The sequence below is a fragment of the Trichoderma asperellum genome, chromosome 4, assembly GCF_020647865.1.
Source record: "Trichoderma asperellum chromosome 4, complete sequence".
NCBI classification, from domain to species: Eukaryota; Fungi; Ascomycota; class Sordariomycetes; order Hypocreales; family Hypocreaceae; genus Trichoderma; species Trichoderma asperellum.
The window spans coordinates 4,011,360-4,023,004 of NC_089418.1; the positions used below are offsets into that span (position 1 = coordinate 4,011,360).

Consider the following 11,645-nt stretch of genomic DNA (forward strand, 5'->3'; position numbering starts at 1 on the left):
ATATAATGGATGCTGTTTGCGCTGGATCTCAACAGTGCTAGAAGAGGTGGACTTTGTACCTGAGAACGCTGAGATTCGGCGACATGAACTGTGGCTGAGATGTCTTTTGAAGTCTCGAACATTATCGAATAAACGAAAAGTTCACCTGCTGGTGGAAGACGGCCATACTCCCGACGAAACCTGTTGCCGGTAGACTACCACTTCGGACAATTAATTCTTTGATATATGACTAGTCTTTCACAATGTGGAAGGTAACAGCAAAGGACCGCCCAGAATGCTACATCTGCACCAGGCTCGGCAGCATATCGATTTGGACTAAGATTTCAACCTCGTGTCATTCGAATTTCTTAATGGTTTTTGCTCTTTGTGCATTTCAACATTCTATCTTAGGGCGAGGATTAACACGATTATACCATGGAAAAGGGAGGGCAGCCTTGACAACTGTACATAGCGGGAGGAAACAACGAATGATATCGTTACGGCCGAAGCAACTTTTTATTTGTGTTTTTATTGTTTTTTTAGAACGGGGGAGTATTCATCAAATAAGTGAGCTATGCTCACCTATGGCGGAATGAGCGGATTAGAGCTATCTTTCTTTGTTTCAATTCCCCTTTTGTATTGGTTCTCTATTTTACTGGGCTCGACGTTCGAAACTGGAAGACGGGGGTCTAAAAAAAAAAAGAAAGGTTTCAAGAGGCTGTTTGTATTGAGCAAGTCCATTTGTTGAATCAGATTTTTCTGATTACTATTTTTCTTTTAATTTTTCCTCATCATAAATTGCAAGGCATTCAATGAAGCATATTTGAGAAAGGGGTGGGGAGGGGAGTCTTTGTTTTGGGGGCACGGCCACCACAAATAATATTTACAAGTTTTCATGTTCTTTCTGGAATATTTTTTCTTCTTATACATACTTTCTTTTTTATTCTTCTTTCGCTTGGAATGCTTTGGAGCTGGGTATTATTAGAAATTCTTGGATTCCTTACATACATAGGGGTTTTCTTGACTTTTATTGTCCAATTTTGAGTGTAACTGACAAGACAGTGAATAATAGTGCTTTTTTGACACGGTGGGGGATATTTAAAAGGGGGAAAAAGAAGTTGGAAGAGATATATAAGTGAAACCGGGACATTATATCCGTTATGGGTTCTTAGAGGGCGGGGGATTGTTTGACTGTGGAAAAAAGTTCATGACTCGGGGAGTAATGTTCGTGCTACTTTTGGTTGCACTAATTGTTATTCATATTAAACTATGTTTGCAAAAATATATTACCTTGAAAATGATGTATATATATAGGCGTACAATGTGCTTTAACCACAATATTGATATGTGTATGTATCGTCAACTCTTCCTTTGCATCATCTCTATATTGATTGATGATTTACTGCTGCATCTGGGATATTCTGGTCCAGCTAAAGAGATATATTCCAAATCAATTGCCTTTGGCCGAAGATTTTTCATCTCTTAAAGATGTTTGCCAATAGGAATGCTTAACGCTTATCGAAATGGCAGATCGGCGTATGTGTATAATGATTTTGTTCATAAATACGGGTGCTATAGGTGCAATATAAAGCCGCAGAGGCTGGTGTAATAGAGGGCTATACTCGCAACCCTCAGCTCAATGACTAGATTCAATGAACATGTCCGAAAAGAACAAGATTTAGTAGCTTGGTTAAATCAAAATCATGTTCAACCAAAGCCAGATGACTAGATCGCTCAATAGCGTTTGTATATAGAAGTGGAAAGAGAGAAATGTAGACAGGTCTTGCTTATCTGCAAACGATCAAACGTATAGCAACAGTCGTTTCTTGGGTACTGATGTAGACATTTAAGCAATAACGACGTCTTTCTCGGCTCATAGCTTGAGTTATTATGTGCTTCGCTTGAGGCCAACTCTGTATCTTACGGATGAACCATCACTTCACCTCTCCGTGCAGAGAAACACGAAACTTGAGGGGGTTTCAAGCAACCAATACATCGAAGCGCACTAGAGAATGAGGGGGTATTATCTATTACTAGTCTTGAATCCTAAAGAAACCTTGTCAAAGTGTAGCTCTAATCGCACTCTCGTTTGGACGCACATGTCCACCAAGATGCCACCAAGTAATGCATTTTAACGCCAGATCCAATGTGGGAAATAGCAGAAACACCTAGAGTATGCTAAATTTCTAGTAATTGAAGTCAATATAGACTTCAGAGATGCGTGAGTGATGAACCAATGAAAATAAGGGGAAAACCGAGACAATGAGCTGCGGTGAATGCCGGGAGCGCCCTTGCTGAGAACATCAGACAAACCACATATAGTAAACAATGCTAGAAATGTCAAGAAGTGTAAGACAGAGACGACCCATAGATTGTGACATTCAACCATTATGCAAATGAACTCTTGCGGGCGGGTATCATAGCCATGTCAAGATTCGCTCGTAAGCACGGCGGTAAGCAGGAATAACCGAAGTCCTCTCCAACGACCAGTAAAGTTAAATATAATGATAGCTCATACGTCTTTAAGTTCCCATGTCAACACCAAAAGCGTAGCAAAGGCGCAAAGACTCAGTACAGTTAACAGGACCACAGTGTCGCCGCTGGTCCGGAATTTCCGGTGCAGGTTGCCATCTGCCGACTCGGCGACGAAGAACTGGCGGTTGCCCTGGTACCGGCGGTAGATGGAGACGAGGAGAATGGCAGTGCCAAAGGCGGCAAAGAGGGCACCGATGGGGTAGAATTCCTCTGTGAAGACTTTGAGGATGACGAGGGAGAAGGAGAAGAGGCCCAGGGCGGTGCGCATGTAGGCACCCTCGAAAGTTCGTTGGGCGGCGCGGATTTCGACGAGTCTATGAAAGGGGTATCGATGAGTAATGGATCAAGGTTGAAACTCGTTTAGAAAAAGGCATGCAGATGTAGTCATGTAGATGTAGATTGGCGTCATGCTTGTCACATCAGGGCGACATGGCGGGTGATGAGAATATGCGTGCAAAGTTACGTGTGGCACCACTCACTCGTCAGAAGTCAGCACCACAGACCGAGCTCTATGGAGCCGAAGATGCATGCTCTCTTCTGGGTGCGACTGGAGGCGTGGTTAGTCCAGTGCATTCTTGTGTAAGACGGGGCGAGCGCCGCAAGGGGCAGTATCTTCTCTTTACGAACCCGAAACATGATGGGCGAGCAGGCACAGTGAATGCCGTGTCTGCAGATGTCACTGCTCTTGATGTCTTATGGGATTGGATTTACAGTTTCCGTTGGAGGTTTGTTGAGCATGGATTAAGAAGGGAGGCCAAGTCGACATAAGGAGCGATGGCGATGAAATCACTTGATGGCTTGAATGGCGGTTGGCGGTTGAATCATCACGTGGCTGAATGACGTGGGGTGGCTGATCTCCGTCAAAGCAGCAATTACCTTGGGCCGCTATCTGCACATCTACTGTCTGCTGTCTACCTGGTTTGCCGTACAAAGAGCACGGCATTCAATCCGATATGGGAAAGATTTCATGAAGTGTTTTGCACGACTCATCCCGTAGAAATGAGGCGAGTCGATCCTGCGAAATCGCAGCCCACCACCTTTGCTACGCCACCGGTGTCAGGATCACACAGACGAGACGATGCAGGAGACACAGCGACGCCAACGTGCAGCCGCGCTTTTGGACTGGCGGTTATCGATCAGGCGGCGCGCTTATCTCCCTGCGCAGATTGGGCGAGACTCATGGATTCCCATGCCGGCACTCGCGGTGTCCAAATCAAGCAGACCGAGTAGTTGGTGGCGCTGCAGTAGCGGAACTGGACGAGACGGATCGAGGGCCTTGAAAGAGGCCGCTCGCTTGAGAGGGCACTATCCCAGTCTCGGATCTTGCTCTTTTGCTTCCCAAGCTTTACCTTCCTTGAAAGCGCGAGGCGCCTCGTTAATGCTTTGAGTCTGAGTCTGCCTTAATATGGGGCTGTTTTCACGGCGGCCTTATACACCTAACCTGCCACATACAGTAGGTAGTATATATGTGGCTGAATACAGGATTCTCATGCAGGCTTCGGAAGAGAGGGCCTGCGTGCGCGTGGCTTGTGAGTAGGCAAGTAAGACAATGAATCTTCCGTGGAATGTTCTAGGATACAATATTCAGATGGTCGATGCTACTATCATCCATGATAGGCATTACTTGGGATAGTAGCTGCAAGCGGGCACTAGAGTATATTGGAGTGAGGCGGTGCTGGCTATAGCATCGTCGAGTCTAAAGAGCGTCTTCAGCCGCATGGTGGGACGCACGGGATGTGGCAGTGCTTTGCTTGCTGCTCCCCCTAAGCACACTTTGTGGTTCGTTATAGTATTGCAATATTGCAATATTACACTTTACAAAAGTATGGAGCACGCATGTAAGTGCCATTAGCCGCGCTCTCGAGAAAGGGAGCCCTGGAACCTGCCCCTCGGGGAAGAGTTGCCAAGACTTCCTCAATCCTCATGTCCGGAATTCTCTGCTTAATCTCCGCGATAAGCACCGCGCACAACTCGAAGTCTAGCTATAGGGTGTTGACAAGAGCCGAGTCAGCCGGGAAATTAATCGCTGCTGCCGCGGCTCTGTTCCGTTTCCTGCTGTGATTGAACGCAGACGGATAACGTAGCAAGCCGAATATCTGATCCGTGGCTAGTGTAATAATTAACAGCACCTCGGCGCATGTCAGAATATGGAGTATCCGCAGTAGCAGCATATTGGACCACGTCTACGGAGCATGTTGCTGCTAGATCCTGCTGGCACGCATGGGGGTTGCATCAATTTCAAGCTGTTGAGAGTCTGCGAAAGACTTAAAACAAATCGCGTCTTACCAGGACGTATGTAGTGTTCCGTACTACCTTATGCATTGCTGATCCAGTATGGCATGGCCTTGATCCTTCGGAGAGCTGCTACGTACCACACAAGCGAGGCACGAGTTAAACACACGACGAACGAGGTATCCATATGCCCTTTGACCAAGCACGAGCACATAAGTGGAGTACCACATAGGTAGTGCTAGTATCTCTCGTCTTCCCGTCTATGCTGCGCCGGTCGGACAACCTTATTTCACGGTGCTGATGTCATGGCGGTGTCTGTCTCAAGTTGATCGTGATGTGCTGCGGTTCGCACCCTAAGCTGCCTTGTGTGCTCCCTGGCGATCGAGTCTTCGATAACGCTAGGCCTGAGAACAAGGCGGTGCTCCATCTCGTCTCGGTTCGCAGCCACACCACGAGAACGCCTCGGGGGCTGGGACCACCTGACTTGGACTTCGTGCTGGATAGCCTCGCAGGGCTATCGGAGCGCACTATGGCCCAAAGTGGCGCTTTCAAAGACAGGTCCAACGCTTTTGGAGACTGTGCGGCGCCTCGTGCCCACCCTCGTGCATGGGCTGGGCGCGCAGTCTTGTCAGGGGTCAGGCGGCTCTAGATGATAAGATACCTGACAGGCGCTGTGTTTCCTGAGACGAGGCTGGTACTGCACTACCGCGCTTAGCTCGCTGTCCCGTAAGGCTTTTCAACAGCATGTTTTTCCACTTGACATCGAGGGTCAGCCCCACCGGCGAAGCAGACAGAGCCTTCTTCCTTCTAGTGCTGCTGCTGTCCAGCTAGGCTTTTTTAAACGGTGGAGGCTATGGAGACGAGAGGCTGCAACAAGTGACATGCTATGCGAGTTTGACAGACCTGACACAATCGACGATGAAGATGGGAGGGCAGCACTTGGCGCGGAGCAGCAACGAGACGATTATTTCCTGTTGCGAAGCGTCTGGAGCGAAGCTGAGAAGAGCGTTGCCGTGTCTAGACTGGAAAGAGTCTAACGTGAACTCCCACCCCGGAGGCCATGATCCAATGCCTGCAGCGTAGCAGCACCTTTATTATTGCCTTGTAACCTTGTGCCGGCAAGTTGCAAGCACTTGGGCATCGCTTGGAGTTTCTTGATTCCGGCCAACCGCGCGTCTCTGTGAGCCCTGGGTTAGCACGGTTGGGTGTGAACTCGCACGGCATAGGTGCCCGCGGAGTGGAATCCCGGTTGCATGCTGCCTGCCGGCTCTATCGTCGTCATTTATTGTAGAATAATGGTACGCTGCTGTCCTGATGTGGATGTATGTTGTAAGGCGATGTATTGTGTACTTGCGAATCGCTGATCTGGTTGTTGCTTTGACTGTCCTTTGTTGGAGAGGGGAATTGTGTCTGCTCTAGGCTCAGCCCACAGTAGTCTATTTTAGGGCAGTTGAGTTTCCCGGCCGGAGGGCTCAATGCTGAACTAGCAACACCCGAGGCACTGAAACTGGCGTGCTAGAGCACCGTTAGCAGAGCTCGATGTGGCATTGAATAGCTAGTCTAGCACCTATAAACAGCAACAGCAGTCAGTGCAACAGCTCTTGGCCTCACGTGTGACTGACTTCATTTCAGTTCATCTCGTCTTTGCTCACCTCGCCCCGTCTCATGTTCTCTTCATCTCGTCCAGAATCTCCTTGATCCATTGCAAACAGTACTGTCCACTTCCCTCTGCTTCTCACCGAATATTGACTGCTTGCCACTTCCTCTTGCCGTCGCATTTCGATCTCGGGGCCCCTTGTGCAAGCTACTAGGCGTCCCCTCCCGCATTTTCGCCCCCCCACCACACCACCACAATCACTATCACCACCAGCCCACTCGCCCACACACCCCAAATCGCAGCTCATTGGGGCCCTTTGCCAGCTTGAAGCCCGAAAGCCCAGCAAAAACGGTTGCACCACTATGACGCTTTTGACACCACCAGCTGGTACATGGAACATCGTCCTCTCGGGTTATACACGTATCCCGCCACGGTAGCACGTACATACAAGCAGCGCAACCCAAGACTGATTCCGGCACAAGCACAAGAGCCAGCAACATGGCAGCAAGGGCCGCTTCGCAGGGGTGCCGTCGACAGCCTAATCAAGGTGGTAAGCGCCTTTAGATCCGCCAGCCGCACCCACGGCCCATGTCCCATCCCATCGTCAGCTCTGGCTCTCCGCCCACTGCCCTTTTTTTTCTCGTCCGACACCACTTTGTCATCTTAATTTTTAATTCCCAGCCAGACGCCGCAGCCTCTCTAGACCGTCTGTTTGCCGACTGCGCCCCAAAGCTTGAGCTCTGGCTCCCGCCCTGCCTAGCAAAGCACAGCACAGCAAAAGAATCATAGCTTGCCGCCACCCCGTTGCTCTCCAGGAACATGGTCCCTGGCCAGTGACGTGACGCTGCGCATCTCCAGAGCGCACCAGTTTAGGCCTACAGGGCCCCGGCTGCCTGTCTTGCATCTCTCGATAGAGAGCCACCGCTTCTCTTTTCTCCTGCCATAACCTCCCTCTTTCCTCCTCCTTGCCGCATATACGGAGTACTTATCCTCGGGCATCCCCTTACGCTCGGCCCCAGCTGGATACAATCATGTCTTCCGCATCGGCAGCCGCTCAAGGGTTCTCCGTGCCTCACGACACCGACAGCCCTCTTACCCTCGATCGCGACTTTGACTTCGACTCTCAGCCCCGCGATCCAGTGGCAGCTGGTACTGGACAACAGCAACAGCAACAGCAGCAGCAGCGCTCATCAATCGACTCAAACTTGCTATCACCCTTCCTATCTCGAGTTAACAGTGACTCTCTCTCCCCTGCGAACCCCTCAGAAACACCTGCCGGATCCTCGACATTGAGCCTCTACCAGTCCAGTGATTACAGCGACTTTGACGACGACCCTTTCTTCGGCGCCAACTTTACCAATCCCGAGGTCGGCACGCCATCCTTTTTGGACGACCACAGCGTATGGGACCTCTCACTAAACAACACCCCAGCAGTTGAACCTCAGCAAGAACATAATGCCAACGACGATAATTATCCTCTAACCCCGGATCAGACTGCTTCCGTCCATACATTATCACCACGAAGCGAGGAGAGAGCAGCTCTCACGCGACCGGATCAACATCAGCTACCCAGCTCCATCTCACCGCAGGAGCTTCAGAAGCCCTTCAAGCCCAATCCCCTTGTCATTCCAGCACCCCAGTTGACGCCAAGCCAGACGGATAGCGCACAGTCCAGCGAAGACGGATTAGCACCTGCTCCCGTCGATATGAGATGTCAGAGTCCTCGCGTCACCATCTCTGTATGGGACAAAGATAACAATGGTCCCGTCCATACCGTCGAACGTTCTTTCGAAGATAGTCCGTCGACGGTACGAGGGGGCCTCGAGTCTGCCGGAGACTTGATAACATCATCCATGAACTATGGTCAGGCCAAACCTGTTACTAGAGACTCTACGGGGCAATGGCGGCGCGACCCTACCACCGGCCTGGCCGGTTTGGATCCAAAGAGGCGGCCTGGGGAGGCCATCGCAAGCATTAACGAGATTATGAGCCGTCAAGAGATTGAGGAGAAAAATGGCGAGGTCGACAAATGGCTTACTGGTAATCTCAATGAGATTGTTCCCCCGGCCACGCCGTCTCCTGAGGATATTAGCGCCGCAGAAGAGCAGAGCCGCAACAGCAATGACAGCATTCCTCTTGGGGACCAAACTGAGAATAAATACATCCCCGGCCAAACTTATTACTCTCCTAATGGCGCTGGCCAGTTGGCTGATGAGGACTACGATATCATCTATGCTAATCGCAATTGGGCCGATGCCCCCATTCTTCCCTCTATCAGAAACAGCGGAGAGAGCCGTCATCAACCACAGAGCTCACAAGCCGCCATTGAGCGCTTCGAGAGGATGTGCCGTGATAATGACTCAATCATCTCTCGAGCTGCAACCTGGGGTACTCGCCGACGCAGCTTACCCAGCGTTGTCGACGTCGATATCGAGGGCATCACCAGCGGTAATTTCTTGAAGAAGCTCTCCATCAGTCGAAGCGGTGATAAGAGCAACAAATCTGGCAGCCTCTTGAAGGACCTTCGCGGTCTTGTTCGGCGTCCTAGCGGTTCACATGCGCGCAAGCGCTCGCGTAGTGGACAGCGTGAGGCTTCAAATGAACAGGCAGAGCAACCACCAACTCACAATAAACGTGATAGCCTACCGCACTTCTCTCCCATGTCACGAACACCCAGCTGGGGAAAGAAGCACCAGACTCCCAGTATCAATACTGCCTTAGTATCCATGGGCCAAAACTTTGCTTCCATTGGTACTACGCATTCGCGCGCTGGATCTATCAGCACCATCCCGCCTCCACCTTCCAAAGGCCCCTTTCCCAGTCTTAGTGTGAAAGGCTCTCTAAGACGACCGCGAAGCAAGTCAGACTTGCCCAAGCCATCCGCCGCCCCCAACAACAGTAATATCGATAGTGGTCACTCTAGCCTCGCTGATATGTGGAGGAAATCTGGTGGACCGCCTGTAGCAGCCCTTAGGCAAGCCGCTGCTCCCGTCGAACCAGACGACGACGATGACGACGACGACGATTTTTACGAAGATAACGACATGAAGATGAACCCCAATATCATTGATGACATCACTCCAAACTTTGCTGGCTTTCAACAGCACATCCAGACCCTGAACCAAGCACTATCCCCTGCACATAGCTACCTTGTAGATCGAATTGCCCACCAGCAGATTATTAGGTACAAGCAGCTACTTAATAACAAAGTCAAACACCTCGGCCTTGGGGCCAACTGCCCTTGCGGTTCGCTCTGCTTGGCACTGGGCGGCTCAGCGAACCTGCTGAGTTCAAGGGGAGGAGATAATGGCAATGGCAAGGGATTAGATGCATTATCAACGCATTACGATGATGACGATGATGTCACGCCGACTGAAGGCGCCATTAACCAGGAGAGCTTCCCAACTGATATACCCATGCCGCCAACACAACATTTGCCGGCAGAGTTTGAATGCCAGCTGTGTTACCAGAAGAAGAAGTTCCACAAGCCATCCGACTGGACCAAGCATGTACACGAGGATGTGCAGCCTTTCACATGTACGTGGGATAAATGCCGGGATCCCAAGATCTTCAAGCGCAAGGCCGACTGGGTCCGCCATGAAAATGAGGGCCACCGCCACTTGGAGTGGTGGACGTGCGATGTTGAGGATTGCCGGCACACATGCTATCGCCGCGACAATTTCTTGCAACACCTCGTTCGTGAGCACAAATTCCAAGAACCCAAGGTGAAGACCAAGGCGGCAATGAAAAAGGTCGGCACAGTCGATCCAACGTGGCAAAAGGTTGAGCGCTGCCATGTAGAAACGAACAAACAGCCGCACGAAGAACCGTGCCGGTTCTGCGGCAAAGTATTCCCGACGTGGAAGAAGTTGACTGTTCACCTAGCCAAGCATATGGAGCAAATCTCGCTTCCTGTGTTGCGCTTGGTAGCGGCCAAAGCAAAAGAACTGGCAGCGGACACCATCATCAGCCCAGTCCAAGACCCCCCTCCACGGCACGAAATTCCACTCATACCAGATCAAAATTCGCCTGCAATGCGATATCCAGACAATGGCCAGCAGCAGCTTTCCTCGGCCTCACCAATGCCGCCGCTGCCGCAGCAGCAGCAGCAGCAACCATCATCGATGCCATATCCGCAGGCCCAAAATCAATTCATGTATTCTCAGGTGATGAATCCTGGCCAATTCCACTCGTCTTTCTATCCTCAATTCGACAACATTAGCCAAAATCTACACCAAAACCAGTCAATGGCTGCTAGCCCGCTAGTTCATGGGTTTGACCCCGGCCGGCGGGTTCAGGACCTGCCCGTCACCTCGGCTCCGTATGGACAGGGGTCAAATCCGTATACCGCCATGACAATCCAAAATGAGGTGGAGCCATTCCCACCCCTGAATGCATTGGGTTTGCAGAACGTGTCTGTACAGGTCGCTGCTGCCCCCCCTATGAACACGCAGATGTACGACGGCATGATAGACCCTTCGAGCGTCCAAGGCAGCCCGTTCAGCGGACACGATACGCTGTCGACTTACTCACATTCCCCTCATCAGGGAGCTACTATTCATCTAGATACCAAGGGCTGGGATGATGGACAGCAGGCGTCTGGGTTTTATTGAAGCGTTGAATGACCACTAGGTTATCATGCGACGCAATTTCCCTTTCTCTTTTTCATTTTCTTCATTTTTTTTTCTCTTTTCACTGGTTCATGCTCATATTAGAGTTGGATAAAATTTGAAGGTATGGATTCAATTTGCTATTATGAAGGGCTAGGAACGAGCAGCAGTATTTCTTCACTACAGTAGCTTGTTATATAAGCATTTTTTTTTGTTGCGATTTAGCATGCGAGTTGGATCATTGCGGAGAGCAGTTTACAAAACAGGACATCTCCTTTCCTTTGTTTCCCCTGCTTTTTCTTGCATATTACATTATCCATTAGCTATAGCAATCATTCGGAAAGTGCGTTGAAGAGGAATAAAGAATTCAATCTTGTACGTTATAAGCCATTGACTTGGATAACGAAGCTGCACATGTCTTGCATAATACGCTTTATACAAGACATAGCTCCTCCACCTTTCTTTGTTTTTTTCCTCTCACTACAAAGCATCTAAGTCTGTGAAGAGGAATATAAAATGTCAACGGCCGACTACATGTATATGCCTTGATAACACAGGTACCACATACTGTCAAGGAGGGAGAATTCCGGGGGGGCGTATTACTGATACGAGCCAACATGGAGTAGAATGGGTTCCACTAAAATTTGCTGCCTCGAGCGAACTCGTACTAGTGCCAATCAGGAGAAAATATC

General features: G+C 50.0%; 3 protein-coding genes across 3 annotated transcripts; 2 read left to right on the forward strand and 1 right to left on the reverse strand.

Annotated features, from left to right (window-relative positions):
- Positions 1-2,491: 2,491 nt before the first annotated feature.
- TrAFT101_007707 (uncharacterized protein) lies at positions 2,492-3,150 on the reverse strand (the record flags this gene model as incomplete). Its single annotated transcript, XM_024904130.1, has 3 exons — positions 2,492-2,828; positions 2,994-3,061; positions 3,142-3,150. The coding sequence occupies 3 exons, from the start codon at positions 3,148-3,150 to the stop codon at positions 2,492-2,494; spliced, it is 414 nt and encodes a 137-aa protein (XP_024759191.1).
- A 271-nt stretch (positions 3,151-3,421) lies between these two features.
- Positions 3,422-3,861, forward strand: TrAFT101_007708 (uncharacterized protein). The gene has a single exon (XM_066128125.1). The coding sequence runs from the start codon at positions 3,514-3,516 to the stop codon at positions 3,742-3,744; it is 231 nt and encodes a 76-aa protein (XP_065984241.1). The 5' UTR covers positions 3,422-3,513; the 3' UTR covers positions 3,745-3,861.
- Positions 3,862-6,918: 3,057 nt separating this feature from the next.
- TrAFT101_007709 (uncharacterized protein) lies at positions 6,919-11,543 on the forward strand. The gene has a single exon (XM_024908431.2). It carries the CDS (start codon positions 7,375-7,377, stop codon positions 10,954-10,956), a length of 3,582 nt encoding a protein of 1,193 aa, XP_024759189.1. The 5' UTR covers positions 6,919-7,374; the 3' UTR covers positions 10,957-11,543.
- Positions 11,544-11,645: the final 102 nt, after the last annotated feature.

What these genes read in the sequence shown, in the direction of transcription:
- TrAFT101_007708 (XM_066128125.1), top strand. Translation starts at nt 3,514, where the DNA reads ATGAGGCGAGTCGATCCTGCGAAATCGCAGCCCACCACCTTTGCTACG.
- TrAFT101_007709 (XM_024908431.2), top strand. Translation starts at nt 7,375, where the DNA reads ATGTCTTCCGCATCGGCAGCCGCTCAAGGGTTCTCCGTGCCTCACGAC.